Source organism: Phoenix dactylifera, chromosome 10, assembly GCF_009389715.1.
Source record: "Phoenix dactylifera cultivar Barhee BC4 chromosome 10, palm_55x_up_171113_PBpolish2nd_filt_p, whole genome shotgun sequence".
NCBI classification, from domain to species: Eukaryota; Viridiplantae; Streptophyta; class Magnoliopsida; order Arecales; family Arecaceae; genus Phoenix; species Phoenix dactylifera.
In genome coordinates, this window is record NC_052401.1 from 8,643,254 (window position 1) to 8,662,641 (window position 19,388).

General features: G+C 38.9%; 1 protein-coding gene across 1 annotated transcript; it reads right to left on the reverse strand.

Moving 5' to 3' along the window:
• Positions 1–3,950: 3,950 nt before the first annotated feature.
• Positions 3,951–17,976, reverse strand: LOC103715845. The gene is made up of 7 exons (XM_008803612.4): positions 17,726–17,976; positions 17,583–17,623; positions 15,486–15,543; positions 9,356–9,449; positions 4,715–4,799; positions 4,573–4,638; positions 3,951–4,308 (listed from the first exon to the last, which is right to left on the reverse strand). The coding sequence occupies exons 1-7, from the start codon at positions 17,832–17,834 to the stop codon at positions 4,147–4,149; spliced, it is 615 nt and encodes a 204-aa protein (XP_008801834.1). The 5' UTR covers positions 17,835–17,976; the 3' UTR covers positions 3,951–4,146.
• Positions 17,977–19,388: the final 1,412 nt, after the last annotated feature.

Below are 19,388 nucleotides of genomic sequence, written 5' to 3' on the forward strand. Positions count from 1 at the left end.
ATCTCCATGCAAGTGGAATTGATCCTTCTGGTGGCCACCTCCTTCATCCTCTCCACCTTCTCCACCTCCTCTCGGGCTCGCTCCCACACCAGCCTAGCTCGTGTGAACTCTTTCTCTGCCAGCTCCAGCTCTCTTCTTGTCAGCTCCCTCACTCGCTCAGCGTAAGCCTCGTCTACAGCAGCAAGTCGGATCTGTTCTGCAGTTTGTTGCTTCAGTGCTTGCGCGTCTCTCATGTTGCTCTTAGCCTCCTCATTTGAGGGCGGTCTCCGTGGTCCAACGCACATCGATAGGCTTAGGTCAAGCGGTGGATGATCAGAAGGGTCGGTTATCACTGGAAACTTCGATGCCTCGCAGGGAACATGAGCCGAGGAGGGTGCAGGGAGTAGTAGCTTTAGTTCTCTCACATCATCTTCTTCCATGGAAGGAGACTTACAGGGGAATATTGAACAAAGATGGTGAGTGGCTGCAAGGGTTGGTGACGTTTAGTCTTTATATAACTGTTTTCCTGATTAGCTAATTTACCAGCATGCCCATGCTATCAGGGGGTGTCCTTTGCACCTTAAAAATCTAGCTACTCTTTGTTCTTGTGATAGAGTCTCTGTCAATTTTGTGCACTTACAAGTTACAATGCATGTGGGTTTCAATTCTTCCATTTGGTCGAGTAGACCGGTCGATTCAAATATTTTTTGACCAAGAGCTCCTATCAGCCCTCTGTTCTCTCATCCCTTTTTTTTTCTGAAATATATTTCAGCTTAATCCAATTACACATTTCTTCTTGTGGGGTGTTTAAACTTGGCCCCAGGATGTGGTTGGTTCATTCTGGCTTGGATAGGACTAGTCCATTTTGAATCCCTCGCTGATTAGATCTATTGGCAGCGAGGGCAGGCTCCCTTTTCTTGCTGCCTTTGTTTCCACGTTCCTAGCTTGGGCCTTTTTGGGTTGGCAAATGGTAGAGGGTGCAATAATTGCAATGGCACTTGTGTGAGTTGGTGTTGTTTCATAGGAGTCTCCTCTGTCGGTAGGCCTAGGTTGTCGGCCCCGTACAGATAAACCTAACATTTTAGTTTGGTGGGATCAACTACTTTGAATCCCTTTTTTTTTTTTACCAATAGCCAATCTATGGCACTCTTCGAGACAGATCTGTGGTACTGTTTGTCATGGAATCTTTTTGGGTTTCAGAAGTAATATCCCAAAGAGAGGAACAAGTCTATTTCTACAAGATGTTCATCCTTGATCAATTTCTCAAAATTGGTGTTTGTTTGAACCAAGATGCATATTTTAGAATGTATTCAATTCAGTCTGTCCATTTAGTATCAAATATTTGGTACTTGTCGGAATAGATTCCTAGATATATCGCATTTGCATCATGCATTTGTTTTGCAATGCTTTGGCAAGCTCTAAACTAATTGTTTGCATTAATTTTTTTCACAATGGATTAAAGTTTATATCTAACACTAATCAGGACATCGCATATCAGTCGGTCCCATCCTCTTTTTTCAGAGTTTTGAGGTTGGAGTCCTTGATGTGGATAACTCATTGAGTTGGCAAAGGATGCAGGTTTGGCGTGGTTTTGTGCCAATATGTTCAGCGTTGCTGCCCATCTATCACTTTCATATATAACCCTTTAAACTTGGAGGTAAAATAAATTATATGTGGTCCCACTAATATTAGATGCATTTTTTGAATATCTACAGTAGATTTTCACTAGTATACAAGCATTCCTAAATTTTTGTTCTATGTGGTGTTACCATAAATTATCTTCTCCTGAAACCTATGTTAGATGATGGATGTACCATAAACCAAAAGCAATTAAAGTCAGGTTAAATATTATCTTCTTTTTTTCTTTTTTTTTTCTTTTTTTTTTTTGAGAGAGAGAGAGAGAGGGAGGAGTGGGCGAACCACACCTAAGTTAAAAGGGAAGTTCAAGTATTATTTTATCATTCACATAAAATATCTTTTTCTTGATCCATCTCATAGTGGACAGGAGATCAATAAGTCTAAACAAATCCCAACAGTCCTCAGCAGAAGCAGGCTTTCAGAGGAGTACTGTAAAGGAGACTGAAGATAGTGATTGGCCTGAGCACTGAAATCAAGACTCCCAATCACAGCTCGAGTTTGTCCACAAGAGCATTAACTTAGTGCAAAAAACCATGTGAGGTGACCCTAATCACCACTGCTTTGCAAAACAATCTGCTACCATGAAATCATCACGTCACATCTACAAGAGAAAAGCTGCCATGTTTCCCTACCTGACCCCTGGCATCTCCTTGCCTGCATCCAATATCTTCATAGGTTGGTGGCTGGTTAATTTTTTTCATTGGAAATCCTTTTGGATCCAAGGAGACACAAAGCATGTGTGAAGAGAGGTGTTCCACCATTTAGCTCAGCTTTTGGCTGATGCTCTCGGCCACAAACCACAAGTCCTGTGCCTGTGATGTGAATGGGGTGGATAACTTGCACTCTCTTTAGACACTGATTTATATATCATTGTCTCCCACCATTGCAGAGGAGCACCCACCAGAGATCTTTGGTCCCCATCAGCTTAGCCTTAAAAGTGAAGGCCTGGTCATGCTTCAGCCCTGCAAGAACCTGTTAGCTAAAACAGCAGTACACGACCATTTGGTATACGTGTGATACGACAGTCTTGATCGATAACCCACTGTTGATCAAACATCTTGCTCGACGACGATGCATCAGTGGCTAGTCAATAGGGCTGATTGGCTGGCTGCATCCATCTGATCATGGATCACATTTAGGTTTTGTGTCATCATGGAGACTGCTGACTGATATAAGTGGGGTTGCATGGTGGGATTCCTGGTGGACCACTGCTATATTACTGTGGTCCTGAGACAGGACTCATGTCTTCAGCCAAACTCAGGAAGAGAGGGCTTTCCTTGATGGATTTGATGTGCTACCAACCCTTAAGTATAGATTTAATTATGGAGGTGGAGTGAATGATTCCTTTGCTCATGAGACCCATGGGTTCCTGATGGATGAACTGTCAACCACATGATCAACATGTCGTATACTAGAGTGTTGCCATGGAGACAGAAGCAGTGGTCCTTGCAATCTGGATCTATGCACCCTTTTCTTCTCTCTTTTTTTTTTTCCGAGAAAAATGGTATTCAATATGTACTGCACTTGGACACAACCTCGATGACAAATGGGGCTGGACCAGCATTACATCCATGGTAAAAGATCACTTCTTGGCTTGGGTTTAACCTTGGCATAGGAAAATCATGAGAGTTGAAAGGAATTTCGTGTGCTTCGATTTATATGTTAGATTACTGAATCAAATTTATAACATAATTTCTACCATAAATGTGGAGGACATCAAATGAAGAAAACCAATAAATGTTCTCACAGTTACATCACCATAATTTATTATAATATGATATGAGAATTAAAAAAGTTGATTCTATTCGAGATATATGTCTGCAGTGAAAATAATATTTGGTAGATACTAAGTAAAAAAAATTACAGATTTTTTTTCTCAAGATTTAATCACTTCTTTAAGAGCCATGAAAAATTAGCAAATTTGTGAAAAAATTCAGAGAGATACGTTACATCATCATCCTCCCATGCTTTTAGGGTGAGTGGGTGGGTGGTCTTAGTGTCTATAGCAGTGCCCTACTGCAAAAAACATGCATGATCCAGCCAAATCTCCCAACAAAGATCTCTGATGGCGAGCCATATAATGACCCATGACCAGTAACAATGACCTTTTTCATTTTCTTGAAAGCCAAAATTGGATAACTATCCCCAATTGTTTTGCATCATCTATAACCTTGATGACAATTGTTGTATCCTATACAAGTTAAGCCACTAAGCATCGCTAACGCAGTCAGATGCGCTGGCCAATGTTTCTCAGTACAACCAACTTAATTAACATTCAAAATAATAAAAAAATTATCAGAATGAAGCAGCTAAATAATCATACCTCACAACCATCCAATCAAAGCATGCGGTCAAAACTTAAATAACCAAACAACTGAATCTGGACAAGAATCAAGAATACAGGGGTAAGCTTTAGTCCATGGCTCACCTAAAAGACAAGAGTATACAATGCGGTAAAAGATTACAGCTATGGAGATAAAAAAACATATGTATTTGAATCACCAAACCGTTGATTCTTCACACTAACAGCTACAAAAGGCCGAAGAGTAAAGACAAAAGAAACTGGAAGAAGCACGACCCCGATGTCTTGGCAGAGGATGAGGTAATTCTACTAACCACCTCTTGAATTTGATCTGGTGCAAGAACTGCAGCACTACTATCAAAATTAGCACTCTCCAACTGTTTGTGCAGCTGCATCAGGACAGAATTGAAAGAATCCATCACTAAAGTCAAGCTTGTCTAAGGTACCATAACGCAGGAGACAAGTGAGAAACAGGACCAAGCAAACAGAAGATATGTCCTACCTACCTTCACAAATGGACCCATCTTTAAATTTCAAATGCAGCAATGTAAAACCCTGGGCATAGGTCCACTCAAACCTCACATTGCACGCTTGCACATTCACGTGACGTGCGCGTGCGCACACAGAAGAGAGAGAGAGAGAGAGGAACATACTTTTTCAAGGATTGCAGATTGCTCGTCTGGATTATACTTCCGGATCTGCTTTAACATCTCCAATTGCTGCAATGTGTTCATTTACAACTGGAGTCATTTCTTAATTACAGATCTTAGATGACAGAACTGATATATAATCTACCTGCTCTTGCAGTTTTTGCTGAGTGAGCATTTTTTCTGCAAACTCACTTGGCTCAAGCTCAGCCTCATCAATGGCCATCTCTTCCCTGTTATTATTGACATCAGAATCTATGATGGTATGCTTTCAGTTTATAATCACATGCTTGCTTGGGTAAAATATGTAAGTCCAAATATGATGGATTGATCATGGAATCAAAATGGAATCAAATATGCAACAACAAATAGACGGGATAAGGTCAGTATTCTGGTTACAAGAACGTTCTAGTGCAGAAAAAACCTTGTGGCAATTGCTTCGGAGAAGCTTAAGAGCAGCAAGGTCGTTCCTGTTTTCATTTATTCCAATTGACACCAACTTCCAATCTCAGAAATAATATGAGTGTGCTTGGTTCTTAAGTGAAATTTAATTAGCATTCTTGTAGACCAACATGACATCATTGGAGACCCACATTGCCCTCATCTCCTACCTCCTCTCATTCCAGATATCTGCTCAAGATTGGATTACCACACTCGAGTGGGCATTCGAGGCAGTGGAGATGCAGCAGAATTCTGGGCCTATTAGTTGGGCTAGGCTGAGCTGTTCAGCCCACTCGGACTTGGTTAGGTCTTGGCCCATCTAGGCTATGGGCCGATCTCAGGTTCAGGCTTGGGTTGGGTCAGGCCAAAGTTTAGAAAAAAATTTTGGGCCTAGGACTGGCCAGAAGCCCAAAAATTTCTTTGGGCTGAAGCAGGCTATAGGCATACCAAACCCAGCTTGACCAGTACTACCTCTACTTATTCTACTATCAGAAAAGGAAACTGGAAAAAATATGCTCTCGTATAATATTATACATAATGTCAAAGGATAGGGTAAACATTACACAAGAATGCAGAATTGGACAAATTGAGAATAAAGTGATGAAAGCTGATGCAGCTGGCATAAGTAATGTGCAGAAAAGATCTCAGACCTCAATGAGAGAGGTACTTGGATTTATGCCAAAATGTCGGAAATAAGGAAAACATAGGACAACATGGGAAAGTGAGCCTTGATGCAATGGTAAGGCTGCTCTATTGAGACCAGAAGATCAAGAGTTTGAAATACGGAAATAGCATCTCGGCACATGGGGCAAGGCAGCATACATCTGACCCTCCCCAAACCCTGCAATAGCGGGAGCCTTGTTCACTAAGCCCCCCCTTTTTGTAGGACAACATGAATGGAAGTTGTGGAAAAGATTTTGAAAAATTTTATACTAAAGCTAAATGTGATTTATAATTAGAATGATTGGTGATGGATTTGTTAGATGGCACCAAGTAGTTGGGACAAGATCAACACTTATAATTGTGGTATTTTAGTATATCTATAGTGTTGCCACTAGCCAGCAAACAACCTTATGTACATATCCATAACCAAACAGTTATTTCTTGCTTCTTTTCCCTCTCTGGCTCTCTTACTTTTTTTACAGTTGTTTCAAGTAAAGGTTCCATATTAAATTTCGTTATCCAACATTTGGAAGCTACATGTAATATCTTTAAATTAAATGAGAAGCATTCATCCCTTTGTTATAATAGTGTATTTGTATAGTCAGTTATCTTACAATTAAAACAAGAAATTAAAAAAAAATGATATAATAGTAACATATTATGAGATAGCTGTTAAGATTTGCCACTTGCAAAAAACAAACTGGGTTCCTCTTCATGACGGATAGGTCTCCAATCAAAGTACGCGGAACGGACCGAAGCGACGTACCGGTGAAGATCGATACCGGTTCGGTACCGATTCGGAACCGGTTCTGAAAAAAAAAACGCGCGGACGCGCGCGTCCACGTTATGCTGCAGAGTGGCATTTAATGCCACTTTGCCGCATTAAAACCGGCCACGTGGGGCAGCGTGGGGGCTCGCTGCCCTGCACGGCGAGCTCGCGCAGGGAATCACGCACGCATGGACCGCGATTCCCACCACGTGGAACGCGCACGAGCATGAGTCGGGGGACGCGTTTCTCCACTCGCGCCCGCGTCCCCACGCGCAGGCGCGCTCCCCACGGCCTCTCTCTCTTTTTTCTTTTCTTTTTTTTCCTCCTCTTCTTCTTCCCGAGCTCCTCCTCTCTTCTTCCCTCTCTCCTCCTCTCTTCTCCTCTCTTTCCCCCTTCTCCTGCGAGCAATGGAGCTCTTCTTCCCCGCGAGGTGCTCCGGAGGAAGAAAGAGGCCCGGTAGCGCAAGAGGTCTTCTTCCCCTCTCTCCTCCTCTCTTCTCCTCTCTTCCCTCCTTCCCCGCGAGTACCGATGCAAACCGGTGCAGTCCGCACAGGTACGGGCAAGGAACCGTTCGGTTCCGAATTCCACCGCTGTACCGTACCGGTGAAGGCCGGTACCGGTACGGTACAGGCTGAACCAGTCGGTTCCAACTGGTTCAGCAGACCATGTCTCAAACACTAGTTTTTGAAGTGATTGAACCAAAAAATTTACTGGATTATGACAGGTAGGGTAGCTGCAGTTGGAAGAAGATGCTAAAGTCAGAGCTTAATAGCAGGACACTTCTATTTAGAGTGTTGTACCTGCTTGAGAATCTATCACGAAACTTGTCCCCGAGACTCGTTCTCACGTTCACTAAAAGTCATTTTATATTCTAGATTTTTGAGAGTGAGTGAGAGAGAGATTTGCTTCCCCATACATACACAAATATGTTCCTGCAACCAAATATCGTTAACCAAACAATGAAGGGCAGAGAAATGGTAATTGGGTTGAAGATGTGAAAAAGATTTTTCCACTGTATGAGGGGTGGCTCTGCCTGGACTTATTTGTTTAGCCCAAGCCCAGCCCAAAAAAGTAATTTGGCCTTAAGTTTCAGGCCCAAACTGACCAGACAGGCCAAAAACCCTTGCATAGGCCCGTCTAAAATTGGGCAAGCAGGTCAGACCATGTGGACCGCTCCAGATATGCTTAGGTCTAATCTAAAATGGCATTTCCAGGTGTTTCTCTGAAAAAATAATTTGTTTTGACTTTGCGTGGTGCAGAAAAAGCATAAGCATTAAGAAACATAATTGCAGCATCTTGTCCATCAAATACAAATTTCCATGGGAGCTGGTCTCTCATAAGATAAGTAACCCATGCATTTCCTAAAGATCTTGTTTTCCTGAAGTACTTATCTCATAACTTGCTTTCAGATTTGTTTGCCACTTTAGCAAATATGATTTTTCCCATGTGCTGATAGATTTTAATTTTACCCATCTTCTTACCCATCTTGCATGTGACACTTCCAATTGCCAACCAATTTGGATTTGAACAGAAGTAATCTCGGTATCTCTTTCTAAAATTTCATATGGTGCAGGATAATCATAGTTTAGTTTGAATTTTTGTTAGGGGATCCATAGTTTTGCTCCTACTATGATGAACTGCATCTTTTGGTTTAGTATGCTAATAAATCTCATACTCCCAGGATTCGTATAGTCCCCATAAAACAAAGAGATGAAATAATAATTAATACCAAGTCAAAAAAGATTCAATCCTACTATCCAATATAATCAAGAAGAAATAATTATGGTTACCCAAAAGTTAATCTTAATTTGGCATTTTATATATCTACGTGCTGACTTTCGGTTTTAGAGACAATGCATTACTTATAAAACTTGATTACCTATAAGGCGACAACTTCTCAAAATATTACAAGATGATATAGCATGCTTAAGCATTCAAACTTTATCATACAAGAAAAAGTTCTCTACTATAATAACTTCAAATGCAAAAAAAAAAAAGCATAATCCGTTTAGGCCATAAGGTTTTTTTTAGATTTTAACAAGTTCTTGCATACAACCTTAATAAGTTATTCTCGATGAAACAAAATTTCAAATAGGCTAATAATATCTCCCAAATCACACAAATCTTGAGTACATACTGAGAAATCTCCAATATCATTGGATATAATATTCCATATTTTGTTTCCCCAAAACAATTAAATTCTCTTTTATTCAACAGAGAGTGGCTACTGGTCACCATCAAATCTGATCTGGCATTCACAAACCACATCAAGATTTAGGTTACTTGGTCCGATGTAGAATGGGATGGCCATTTGCATATATAAGAAAACACAAATCAGACTTTAAAGAGCCAACCTTAAATGCATGGAATAAGGTATAAGGTTTCTGGTTATTCTTCGAGCAAATAATAGATTAAACTATTGAATATTTATCTATTTTTTCATTAAATTATCTATGCATGAATAGATTATGTTAATAGTTACTTATGTGAAATTTATCTTATCTTAATGATTCTCTAGGATTAGAGAAAAACATTTATTTTCATATCCATATCCTTTGACTTTCCACTAGCAAATTCATCTTCTATTAGATTGTATAAAATTCTAGACTCTTAAGTCTTACCACTAAATAAGGAAAATAGCAGGCAAGGAATAACCATTTTTTCAGTACCTCCAGGTAAAAGAATTTCTATCATAATAGTTAATAGAAGTTTACTCAGTTTACTCATTTCTTCCTTTTCCTTTTGCATTTTTCCCTACTTATATTAACAACTTCAGCAAGAAAAATGACTAGTTGAAAAAAAAAAACTCTTTTCTAAATTACTTTAATACAACAACATGTGGAATAACAAAATATATAATAAGAGAAAATGGTCTTAATTGCAAGTCCAAGGTCCAGGTTAGGGAAACACACTTACTTTGCAACAAACCGGTAAAACTGGATCATCAATTCCATGTCATTCTCATAAACTGTGTTTACCTTTCCCAAGCAAGCAATCCCATATCTTGGATCTGCAGCAGGTTAAAATGGTAAAACTTATGACCTTGTGTCAAATAAGACATTACCAACAAAGATAGGGTGGGGGAAGGAAAGAGGAGGGAGGGAAATAGAGTCACCTAAAGTAAAAGATATACCTCACGATAAAGGATAAAAAGTGTGTGCTTTCTTTTCATGTGTTACATGAGTTCGACAGCTGAATACAAAAAGATGATATAGACCCTTCATCTACTACAGCAATGATGAATAAGTACCAAGAGCTAGAAAGTGTGCAACTGTGCATTATTCCATGACACTACCGACTAGGGAAGCAAGAAAAAAAATTGGATTTACAACATTAATAAGCCACTAGTTCTTTTAACGCATGTAAAACTCTGGCGTATCCACATACATGAAAGGTAAATACAGGCATATCAATCATCCATACCTCATAGAACTAATCTTGGAATAAAAATGTGCCAATAGATGCTAAATATTAAGAAGTATGTGACAGAATAAATCTGTGAGGACATGTCAGAACCCCATCCATATGTGCTGGCATTTTTGCAGCATGGCCAAGCAATGATTGTAAATGAATAGTAGGACTCAACATATTAATAATTGATCTCCAATATATCCTACATGCTCATGAAAGGTTAGATTGTCTACTGCTTGGATAATAGTCCATGTATCACAATTAGACCTATTCATGAGCCGAGCAGCCTGACCACCTACTCAAGTGCAAGGCTTTTCAGATGAGCCTGAGCCTAGATTTTGAGCCCAATAGGCCGAGCCAAGCTTGAAAGAGATAGTCTATTAAACAGACTAGACTTGGGTTTAGGTATTGAAGCCTGACCCGACCCGCATTATAAATAATATGTTAATCCTAGGGCAGATTTGCCACCTCTTTTAATTCCTGGATTAAGAGGAGTCCTGTTCTCCTCTCCTCTTTGATCGTCCTCTTCTTTCTTTTCCAGTAACCACCAATGGCCACTTCTCTCTTCTTCTTCTTCTTCCATCGAAGTCGTCGCAGCCACCCATCTCTGGTCGATTATGGCCGTCTTTGATGGTGCTTCACTTGTGTCATTGTAGCGAGGGCCATGCTGGCATACACCGACCATTGGAATAGTCACAATAGGGACTTCTCGTATATTCAATAACTTTCCCTACTACAAAGAGGATGTACAAGGGAGGGTAATATAGACCGCTACAGCACTAGATAGCCCAGAATAAGAATTTGAGAGCAACAGAGGAGGGGCTTGGATTACCTTAAGAGGAAGGTATGGCAGTTGCGGAGCTCTTTTGGGATTGAGGGTGGTTGGTGAGTTTGGGCTAGTTTGAGGGGATGGATATGAGATAGAAATAGAGGAGTGCCAAGGGAAGGAGGGCATAGAGAACCCAAGGTATGAGCTTCTTGGTGAGGAAAGTGGTGGGTTGGTGATGGTGGTAGGTAGTCCCCATCCATGTTTTGTTGTGGCAGTTTGGATTATGAGATGGTGGGAGAAGCTAGGGGATGGGAATGGGAGGTGGGGTTGAGAAGGAGGGCAAAGATGGACCCTTTCTGATTTCTCCCTCTTTCCTCCCACATCCACCCAAAACCCTCTCTCTCTTCCACCATTGTTGAGATGGATGATGGTGAAATCTATAAATTTGACAAGCATTGGCTACTAAGCCCCATATTTAGCGGTTGAACGAGCATCCATATTACAGTGCTAGATAGCATCATCAACACAAACTCCTTCACCCTAGCCGTCTTTGTAGGCCCGGACTTCGACCCCTCCATAGTAGTCTCGCCTTCGACGACTGCACCACCAGGAATTAGATGGCGGAGGATCGGGTCTCCTTCTATGTCTTCACCTTCGCCTCCTTCCTCTGCTCCTGCCTCATCGCCTTCTGCCTTAAGCTTTTTTCCAAATTAAAAAAAGAAATTAAGGAAGTCCAAGAGTTGGCCCAAACCTGAAGTTCGAGTAAATGTTGGGCTTAAGCATGGGAAGTAGGACTGAAGGCTGAGCTAGGTCAGGCCCAAGCCTGACTAATTTTAGTTATACCTTGGCTTGAGCCAGGTCTAGCCCCACCCTATGAATAGGGCTAATCACCATAATAAGGAGCAATAATGAAGCCCATCTTAGGAAGATGGAAAAGAAGCTAGACAAAACTTCCATAGATATATGAGCCATCAAAGAATGCAAATCTTAGATGCTAAAAATGGAAAAACAATTAATATTTCTTATATTCACAAAATAATGTTGAAGCAAAAGCCAGTTGTTGAAATCAATATGTTAGATCACCTGCACAATTAGCACCACTCAAGATTCAATCTCTTGTATGGGGGCAAATAAAGAAGCAAGAGAGATGGGAGTTCAAGCATATTGCAAAATGCTTAAGAGATGGGGGAAAAAGAAAGAAGTATGAGTGGTAGGAGTTAGACTGCTAGAGGGGATTGAAAAATGCTTAAAAGAGTGAAGTAGAAAAATTTATCAATGATGGCTGACTAGGCATTCTTCCTTAGGCACTTAGGCAACCCAATTACCTACATGTCTCATGCTTTCCCAGGTTTCAAGTAGAACAAACATCTAAATGCTTGGGCTAGTTTAAATGTAATCCTCTGATGTTTTTTTAAAAGAGCTAAATAAGTAGGAAGTAAGGCATACCCTAAAAATCATTTGGCATATTTAATACATTATTTTGAGATATCTCATGGGTATCTCTCCTAAACAGTCATAACCAATAAAAGAGTTGTTCGCATGTGGGCCCTTGAGCCAAAGAAAAGCCCGCTGGTGTCACTATTAGACAGAATGACCAAGTGGACAATTGTGTATTCAATAGGGAGAACTGGATCATTTTGGACACTTAGAAATTATTCACAGCTATGCGTGAGGTAGGACATCACGCTCATATGACTGTCTTTGTGTACAATATCATTAACAGATTAGAGTCACTATTTTTCTCATAATCGTTAGAGTAGATGACTTTGCATTGGCACAATGGGTCTATTTCATACTAAACGGCCAATGATACAAGACCACCTCTTGGAAATCACTATCAAGATTGGAGATGTTGATCTTGTTTGAACAACATGCAAATGATCCCGTGACCTAAGGGCACGATTACCCACTATGATTTTGGTTCAATAAATTTAGGGCCAAACCCGTGTATTGGCAATGACACGCTAGATTCTATCCTCGATAAGGAGCATATAGATTCATTGTGCTTTGTCAAGATTGGGGAAAAGAAAAGTTCCAACAAGGAATCACTTATGACATTTTATCGATATCAGAACAAAGAGACATCAAACACAGAATCCTGGTACGAAAGAATGTTTTAATCAAATTGGTTCCATATTATAATTATTATTTACTTTGAATATAACAAATTGTTACTTGAAATTGGTTTTGCACATCCATTGGTTGTCTATCATGCCTACCACATGATCTAGCATTCTGATGGGCCATGAAATCAATGGGCTATAGGATTGACAGTGCTAATATTTTTCCTACAATCAATCAAGGATAAAGGAAGGTGGGAGGACTGAATTGCAAGAATTGTTATGTTGCATGAAGGGATTCATTTCTGTCCATTATATTTACCAAGAATTAGCACAATATACATCTTTATGCACAAAGAGACAAGTCAACCTTGCTTCATTGTGGTTATGGCATATACATCGAAATAGGACATCTTATATTAGAATGCAAGATAACCTCGAGGCCCTATCCAAGGTTTTTGGAACCGATGCCGGGATCCATACCAACCAACGACCGGCATGGAATGGTACAGGTCCGTACTATACCATGCCGAGGGTGTTTCGGCCTCTTTATGTTTTTTTATTTTTAAATTTTGAACTGAACTCAGCATACGGTTTGCTGACTTCAATCCAAAATTCGTAAATAAAAGAGAGAGAGGGAGGGGCCAAGGCGGGTTCAAAACAAAGGAAGCATTTAAAGAGAGAGGGGAAGAGGAAGGAGGAGGGAAGGAGGGAGGGTTGGCGTCCGATTAAAAGCCATGATGCTCCACCTCTCGAGACAATTGAGTTCCCTCAAAGGGGGGAGTTATAGAGAGAGGGAAAGGGAGGGAGGGAGGGAGGCGGTCAGCATACTTGGACAATCGACGGCCAGTGAGACGAGCAAGGGCGAGATGCATGAGAGTTGATCGAACAGAAGAAGGAAAGGAAGAAACGAAGAAGCAGAGCCCTAAACCAAATTTATAGCATGAAAAGTGCCGATAACCGACTGGTCCGATTTGATACGCCCCGAATCTGCCGGTTCGGCATGGTTTAATATTTTCTATCCTATACCATCACCTTGACTTTTTCTCGGATCTTTCTCGAGCCCTCACCAGACATAGGTTCAATATATTTGAGTGTATTTGATCCCGCCCTTAGTATAGGAATATTGGATTAGTTAGGCTAACCTATTTTAATTAATTGGTTCATTGTACCAATCCAAACCCTGACCCTTGTGACTAGCTCATGCCTAGAGCTTACTAGGCTAGTCCAGCATGTGGGCCTAGGCGGCCTACTAGGGTTGCCAACCAAACCATAGGGCATCCTAGGTGGCCGGCAACACTTGAGCGCTAGGGTTTTAACCTTAGGTGGCTGCTAGCCTAGGGTTTCCTAGGTGGAGCATCCCACCCTCTCATTAAGGGGTTGGGACCTAGGGATCTAGGGGATAATGAAAGAGCTACAGCTAAGGTAGGAGTGCCAAAGAATTGGCACGGAAACCTAGAGCTTACCCAAAACACAGAGAGAGAGAGAGAAGGAAGGAAGGAAGGAAGGAAGAGACAAGGAGGAGACCGTGGTGTGATTCTTGAAGGGCTTGTCGGGTGCGAAAACTCTATCTGGTGCCTAAAGAAGTCTTCTTCCATCTTCTTGTATTATCTAATCATGTCTGCAGGTATTAATCTATCTTGCTCTGCATGTAATCTATATTCTATTGGTGATTTATTGAAAAAGAGTGACCCGGTTCCTATTCTCCCACTGCATCACGATGTTGTATTGTATTGTTGTCTATCAAAATAATGGTGAATGAAGAAAATATATTCCTATGGATTGCAATGCAATATAGAATACAGTCAAGGTTCAAGGACTATGTCAATAAGAAAAAAGTTTAAAACCAACTTTATCTAATAAAAAATGAAGACATTCTCAAATACATTAAAACAAATGGTATGCAGAATAATCTCATATGACTATAAGATTATCCACTGTCAGATTACTTGAGCTATATGGATGAGGATGCTTGAATGAAGAGGGCATGCTAGCAAACATGAGCATAACAACTATGAAGATGTTGAAGTGGCTATATGGTGTAACTATAGACTTAAAAATAGGTACATTTGAAGAAGTTTCGCAATAGCAATAATAGAGGAGAAAGTAAATTAAGCTACAAAAAATTAGTAAATTGTATCCATCGAGATGACACAAAATTGATGGCACGAGACTTGTCAATTATGTTTATGTACAGTGATTTGATACATCAACTAGTTTTTAGTGGTCTGCCCATCCGTTTGGTGCAAAATAGTTGGTTTCTAGTGTCTGTATGCTTTTCCTTCTTGGTCCGTACCCTTTCACCCTAATGATAAAAGCTAATACATTTTGTCAAGTTCCCATTCTTGCGATGTTGTTCTCAAGAAACCTGTCTAAAATGCAGCAATTATTTTGGTACAGAAGATACAGCAAGGAAAATTAGGGATATCGTCAGCGGTGCAGAAAATGTTAGTATTTTCAGTGTTAAAATGAAACCACTAGCTAATTGGTATCACTAAGAAAGTTAGAGCTACCAGTGGAAGCAAGCAAGCATTTTAGGAAAACACGGGCAAGAGAGTTGTTCCAGGTACTGATCTCATGAACAAGACTCCTCCATTATTTTTTCCTTACCGTGTCATTAGAGCATATATTGAATGCAGTACTGCTGCTTAAAAAAATTATCCAAATCAGCAACATTTTTATTGATAACAAGGCTTAATAAAGTGTAAAGAGAGTGCAGCTACAAACAAAAAACAACATAAAACAATTTAACCCACAGCAGATCATCCAAGAACATAATCATTTTGTTACTAAAACACCAACCTACCAATTCCCATTTCCCGAAATATTTCCTCTTGGATGGCTGTAGTTACAGCTACCGCCTCCTGCAAAAGAAAACTATGTAAGTCATAACTTTTGTTCCACTTTTGAAAACGTAAGAATTCATAGTTTATATTAATAAAAAAAAAGAGGACACTCTAAGTTTTCTTTTGAACCTTTTTTATAGAGTAACATATATAGCCATTCCAAAGATGCTTAACATGCTCTCAAGCATACCAGGTTTAATAATGAATTTGATGTTTAATCCATCAGTACAGAAAGAAAATGATGTATTTGTGTTAAGTGTCAATTATATTGCTGATTTATCTTCCAAGGTTTCAATGCCAATGAAAACTTTCAAGGTACAACTAGCTATATTGCAACCTATTTCTAATTTTTTTGTTATTTAATAGCCTGCTCAATATGTGATTCTAATAAAGATTCCATGTTAACTTTAAATAAGTTCTATCATGGCTCTAAGGAAAGGTGTCATTTCTATATTTTTATCATTCACCATATTAGTTTTAAGCAAAGGTTCTATGGATTACTATATAATTTCTTAAGCTTTTAAGTAAGAAGTGATTGGTTTTCATCTTTATCTCTCATCCATATTTTTTATAACAAGTGTGTGGCTAGGCAAAGAAAATGAATAGAAGATGCCCATATCTCTCTCTCTCCCCCTCTCCAAATAGTTGTCATCTAAATTAACTTTCAAACTTTTCCTATTATCATTTTGGTCCCTATGCATGCAGTGTCTTCTCTTCTCTTCTTTGTGAATTTCAATTAAAAAGAATAATTATATGGATCAATTTAGCTCTCCTGTTACATGGAATTAATTGATCAGGTGTTAATTTATAGAGGACAAGATTTAATCTCACATTGATTTTTATTATGATACATTATTGTATAACTCTTCATAAGCATTACGTGTTAATTTAAAAGAATTATTTTATTTCTACTTTCTTTGTTCTTATAATAAGATATAGGTTTCAAGATTTTCTTTTCTCCACCCCATTAAATTTTAGTAAATATTTCATATTCTACTAGGTAATTTATCAAGTCTTGATCATGAAAGCAATTAATTTCTGTCTCTATCTCTCCCTCTTATCCCTCATTATGGTATGTACAATTTTTCTTTTTCTTTTTTTTAGGTGAAAGTATCAATGATTATTTCTTAATGATTAAAATTAAATATATTGATGTTTAACTTTGTTCATATTATTATTTGACTTCTCATTGCAACTTACTTCATGTTTGTGAGATCTCATTCTGTTTGTTGTGCAAGCATCTTCTTCGCTTTTAAGCAAATTTCTTGCTCCCCTGTATTCTCCTCCAACTATTCTTAAGCTTGGGTAAGAGAAAATCATGTCATGTGATCCATTACTACATGCATAACAGAAAGCACATGATCAAACATTCAGAATTGTAAGTTTTGCAAGAAAAATGATTCAATGGGGATTTATTTTTTTACTACATTATTTGCATTTGTTTCAAAGGAAGAAACCCAAAAAGTTTTTATGGAAAACTGTTAGTTTTCCAACAGGAATACAACTATGATTGAAATTGGAATTACTCAAGAAAAGTTTAAGTTTACTTTAGAATTAATCAGTTTTATAGTTCGTCAGTGTTTAATGGATAAAAAAAAAACTGCAAATTATACTCTCGCTTACCCTATTATCGCTATCAGTATCCTCTTTATACATGTACGATCAATATATGTACTGCTAAGTGAGATATATGAACAAAAATACAAATTAATTATCAGTTGCTGATACATGTAATGTCCATGGCAATGGCTGAATGATAGTTGTTGTATCCTTATTAACATAGTTCCGACTTAAACCATTATTCCCCCAAAACCTATCTATCTACCGACAACAATGATCGAGCAGTTAATCAGCAACTGATATCCGCAGTCTGTCATGGTAATTAAGGAAACAAGGGGGTAAAAGGAAAATTTGAAAAAAAAAAAAAGCTCGTTGTAAGAGTTATCAATAAAAAAAAAATAAAGAAAGATTTTAAAGTAACAGAAGGTAGAACTCAAGAACTCACATTTAGCAGAAAATTTATAAAGAAAATCAAGTGACGATTATAAAAAACATACCTGCTTGTCCTTTACGGCATTGGCTATCCGTTTCTTGACATCTGAAGATCCAAAGATGCATCAAAACGGGAAATCAGAAAGGAAAACACACGCAGAGGGGGACAACCAGAGAGGGGGGGAAACGGGAAGAGGAGGGAGCGGACCGGGTTGGGAGGTGAGGACCGAGAAGCGAGCGAAGAGGTGGAGGAGCTGGTCTCTGGAGAGCATTTCCGAGCTCTGGAGGGCCCTCGGAGGAGCGGAAGCGCTCGCCATGGCTCAGAGAAGAGAGGAGAGGAGGGAGATGGAGGCCGAGGACGAGAACAGCCGATCGAAGCGGCGAATAACAGCAGCACAAAGGAAAAAGAGACGCCGCTAGAGCTTGGTGGGCGTACCGTTGTCGCCGATATCCTCCACATAAACGGATTGTGTTACGAATAACGGCCGTTATACACACACTCCAGCTCGTTTGGCAGTCAAGTATTTTATTTTATTTTTTGCTTAGGAAAAGAAAAAGCCGGGAGGAAGGGACAAGTCCATTCCTGCATAGCAGCTCCCACACTCCCACTTCGGTAGGAGAATGTTCGATGCGGGTAGAATGATCATGTATTGGGCATCTCGGCCGGTTTTACTCATATCCTTTCCATCCATAGGCCCGGCTTGGTTATCCCTATAGGCTCTGGCACAAATTCTCTGTATGAGTACGTCACATCTGGCACCACCGAAGCTATCAGAGGACCAATAAGCCCTTCCACCCCAAATGTCCGAGCGGGGAGCATCCGGGCAACTATTACGACCGCCAGGATAACTCATTATAGCGAAAAATAACAATATTATTCATTTAAATCACTGTTTAGACAATAAACATTATTTTTTAAGCAATCCGCTCCGCTAATTTTTTTTTATGACTATGTTTATTTATATCATGAAACAATTTACAATATATGTCTATCTTATTGATACATTACGAAAAAAAACTTCCTGATATCTAGGTATAGTTGAACTAAATACTTTATGGATCATGATTTATATCTTAAAATATGAATAGATTTAAATTTATTAAATTATAGTAAAGCATAGTATTATGCCATTAAAACTGTTAGTTTTAATACTTGTTTGATACTTAGAGACCACAAACATATAAATGTTGGTCTCTAAATATTTTTTGTAATATAGATCATATAATGATTTAAATCTTGAGTTTAGATAATTTATCATTGATTTTGAAGGAGTTGACATAAAATATGTAGTCTAACTCATATATGCATATGTATCTACGTACATACATACATGCATAAATATGTATGCATATGAGAAAGAGAAATATAGACTATGTAATCTTGCCGATAGAGGTTTTCTACTATTCTCAAATTCAAAATCAATATTGGGTAAACAAATCGAAGATTTGATTTATATCAATAAACATACTTTATTAATTTCATTACATAAAGAAAAAGAAGTGAGTCTAAATGAATCTTTTTTTCGCGAGACTAGCAAATCAAACTAGAGAAAGTCCCAGAGTTATTTGTTCACTTTCACTCTCCAACAAGAAAAATCACAAGAATCTCATTTCCATAAATATTTCACTCATAAAAAATATAATATTTCTCTAATAAAAAAGGTTACAACCATTCATATATCTTATCAAGTGATTTGGACATGTGAGACACTGGTTGAAATAATATGAATAATTTTCATACTTAAAAAACCCATTATGTATAAGATTATAAAGTCTAGCAACAACTATAGAAACCTTAATATAAATCTTGAATTAGAGAGAGAGATAGTCATAAAAGGTATTCAGTGATCTACAACTGGGATTCTTTTATC

What these genes read in the sequence shown, in the direction of transcription:
- LOC103715845 (XM_008803612.4), bottom strand. Translation starts at nt 17,834, where the DNA reads ATGGCGAGCGCTTCCGCTCCTCCGAGGGCCCTCCAGAGCTCGGAAATG. An exon ending in AGCAAAAACTGCAAGAGCAG is followed by an intron (nt 4,639 to 4,714) that starts GTAGATTATATA and finishes AACACATTGCAG; the next exon opens with CAATTGGAGATGTTAAAGCA. An exon ending in AATCTGCAATCCTTGAAAAA is followed by an intron (nt 4,309 to 4,572) that starts GTATGTTCCTCT and finishes GTCCTGATGCAG; the next exon opens with CTGCACAAACAGTTGGAGAG.